The sequence below is a fragment of the Primulina tabacum genome, chromosome 17 (genome assembly GCF_025594145.1).
Source record: "Primulina tabacum isolate GXHZ01 chromosome 17, ASM2559414v2, whole genome shotgun sequence".
Taxonomy (NCBI): Eukaryota; Viridiplantae; Streptophyta; class Magnoliopsida; order Lamiales; family Gesneriaceae; genus Primulina; species Primulina tabacum.
In genome coordinates this window covers 26,321,694-26,324,906 of record NC_134566.1, presented here as the reverse complement: position 1 = coordinate 26,324,906, position 3,213 = coordinate 26,321,694, and the positions used below count along the sequence as shown (strand labels likewise).

The window sequence follows — 3,213 nt, the reverse complement described above, 5'->3', positions numbered from 1 at the left end:
TGAATTTGTGCTGGAAGAATCGTATGTTTGCATGCCCAAAGTCATGTCCTCCACGTTTTAATGCTTTTCCAATCCCTCCATTTGATAGATTGTATTCGTAGATAGATCTTCCAGTAGTGAAAAATAAAATTTTACCTTTTAAAACTAAAAATTCTGTCATGGTTTTCTTCTCGCCATTGTTGACACCCATTGCTTTAATCCTTTTATGTAATATACGCTTCCAAATATATGTTTTTGTCTTCCCATCTTCACACCTGACCCAAATGGAAAACTTATGTACTTGGAATCTCACTAAACAAATTCTTTCAATGTTCATTTCTTCTTCTTCCCATTTGAGTATGACAAATTTAGAGTAACTTCATGAATAAACTTTGACATATTCTCTTGGGCCTGACAGGAGAATCTTCTTGCCTGAGGGGCTCTTGAACAGATCAGAAGTCCCCGAGTACCTGACAGGCGAAGTCCCCGGAGAGCAAGTACTTGTGTACTCTATATTTGCAGTTAGCTGAATTTATCTTGCAGATCTATTTACGTACGTTATGCTTCTCTGAATATGCAGCTATGGGTATGATCCCTTTGGCCTCAGCAAGAAACCGGCCGACTTTGCCAAGTAAGGGATATTTCTCTGAATTTCAACTAATACTCGCTCGCTTTATGATCAATTTCATTTGAGTCACAAGAGGATTGAAATATTTGGCATTTTCATATTCAGATATCAAGCGTACGAACCTTGATTTTCTGAGTTGTTGTGATGCTTACTGGAATCCGAAATTTGTTAACAGTTCTGTAAATATAGTTGTCGATCTTAACTGCATTTTGATGTTTCTCATCTTTCAACCTTTGCATCCTCATTTCTGTAGACCGGTGCTCTGCTACTTGATGGGAACACGTTGTATTACTTCGGAAAGAACATCCCCATTAACCTTGTTCTGGCTATGATTGCTGAGGTTGCGCTAGTTGGTGGCATGGTTCGCCGGAACGGTTGCGGTGCTTGGAACGACAGCTACCGTTCCAGTTCCAATGTTATGTTGCGGAACGGTTGTATAAAAAAATTAATAAATTCAAAAAATTGGTAAAAAAATTTAATAAATTCAAAAAATTAGAAAAAAAATTTAAATTATAAATTAGTTCTTTAATTATAAATTTAACTAATACCCTTGCACGCATCGTGTATATATTTTCAACAAGATTGACATACAAGTAGAGAAAAAAAACAGAGAAGAATGAAAAAAAAACATCACCTTGTTTAAAATTTGTGGATGATTAGCTTGCAAATCCAAATGAAAAAACAATCCGCAAATAAAATGATGCAGCACCAACTCGGCAAAAGGCAATCAATGAGAAGATTTTTAAAATTTTTATGTGATATCAAAAGAAACTTTTTTTTGGAAGCAGATACCGAAAGAAACTTGAAGAAGAGAGAAGAATGGGGAAAAAACACCTTGTTCATACAGCTCACACAACACAATTATTGTACGATTACACATATTATTTGTTTTATAAATTGAAAACTTTCTTTATTTTATATTATATTTTTTGGCTTCATTTGTTTATTATTTACATCACAAATTTACTTCTGAATCGGATGATCTTTTTTGTCTTTTTTTATGTAGTGCAATTAGCGTCATGTCTCACTTCCTCTTTCCAACTCACCACTTCAATCATCTTCTTCTCCATCAACAAAAACAAAACTCATGTCCATGTGAAAGTTGAAAATTCGGATTTCCCGTTCCGCTCGGCCGTTCCGTTCCGTCGTTAAATCGCCGCTAAAACGTCGAAGAACAGCGCTACAAAACAATCACCGATTTGCCCTGGAACTTTGGAACGGGGTCACCGTTCCCGATCCGGCAAACCATGGTTGGTGTTGCCGAATATTACAGAATCATCAACGGATTGGTATGTCCATGCGTGTTAATATTTGGATTCTCTCATATGGTGATCAACAAGAATAACAAGTAGTTCAAAATTTGTGCAGAATCTAGAAGACAAGCTTCATCCTGGTGGTCCTTTTGACCCATTGGGGTTTGCAAATGACCCGGACCAGGCAGCAATTTTGAAGGTGAAGGAGATCAAAAACGGTAGATTAGCCATGTTCTCCATGCTTGGCTTCTTCATCCAGGCATATGTGACTGGGAAGGGACCTGTCGAAAACCTTGCGGCACACTTGAGTGATCCCTTTGGCAACAACTTGCTCACAGTAATTGCGGGATCAGCTGAACGAGTTCCTACCCTGTAATTCTTTGTGTCTCCCACGGATTCAAATTGTTGAGATTACGACAGTTAATCAATATGATTGTCTTAAGACAACTCTAAAACTGTTGTTTTGGATCACGATTCAGGTTCTTAAAATTCTGAAGAATATAATGTGACTTATATAATTGATAAGTATGGATTTAGTATGATATTGGTCATATTTTCCATCTGTTATCGTAAATTTTTTGGGAGAACAAAAAATTCTACGATAGTATGTTATATTATTTATAAAACAATGAGTGCGTTTTCTAAAAAACATGTGTGCGTTAATTTTATGCCGGCCATAAGCTCGGGAACATCCTAACAACCGTTTTACCAAACCTAACATTAGCAATATTTCAAAATTAACCTAACTCTAACAACCTCTCAAAAACCACTCAAAAGCATAATAAAAGTCGTAAATATCTTTTCATAAACTTTAAATCATAAATGCGGAAAAACTAGCGCTGATCCTCGGGTTATGTGCACCTTCAGTCCAGTAAGATCAACCATCAACACCTCCATCAACATCAATATCATGCTCACCTGCATCGATCACACCTAGTGAGTCTATTGACTCAGCAATCCATAATCATAATAGCAAGTAATACGTATACAATCATATGCAATAGTGAAAATACTTTTACTTAAAATAACATTCCACAATCATGCATAAACTTAAACATTTTCATATCATTATAAACATATTCATTTCATCATATTTGTATACATATTCCTTTTCGTTGAATTCAGATATTTAATTATGACTTTCGTATTAACTGAAGGACGATGGATCCATCTACGTATTACCACAGCAATGGACGACGGGGACATCAGCGACACTCTCACCCGTCAACTGAGCATTGGCTTTACATATCATCGTATCAGTCACAATTACTTCACTTCCTTCAACATTTCATATTTTCATCACTTTAAAAATTAAAAGCATGCATATATCATTTTTCTTTTAAACCAAGCATA

General features: G+C 35.9%; 1 protein-coding gene across 1 annotated transcript; it reads left to right on the top strand.

The window, feature by feature from the left end:
* Window positions 1-377: 377 nt before the first annotated feature.
* On the top strand, window positions 378-2,402 carry LOC142530618 (chlorophyll a-b binding protein CP26, chloroplastic-like; the record flags this gene model as incomplete). The annotated part of the gene is made up of 6 exons (XM_075636441.1): window positions 378-472; window positions 560-610; window positions 713-731; window positions 861-964; window positions 1,866-1,896; window positions 1,976-2,402. Coding segments are annotated over 6 exons (561 nt in total), but the record flags the coding sequence as incomplete, so codon positions are not given.
* Window positions 2,403-3,213: the final 811 nt, after the last annotated feature.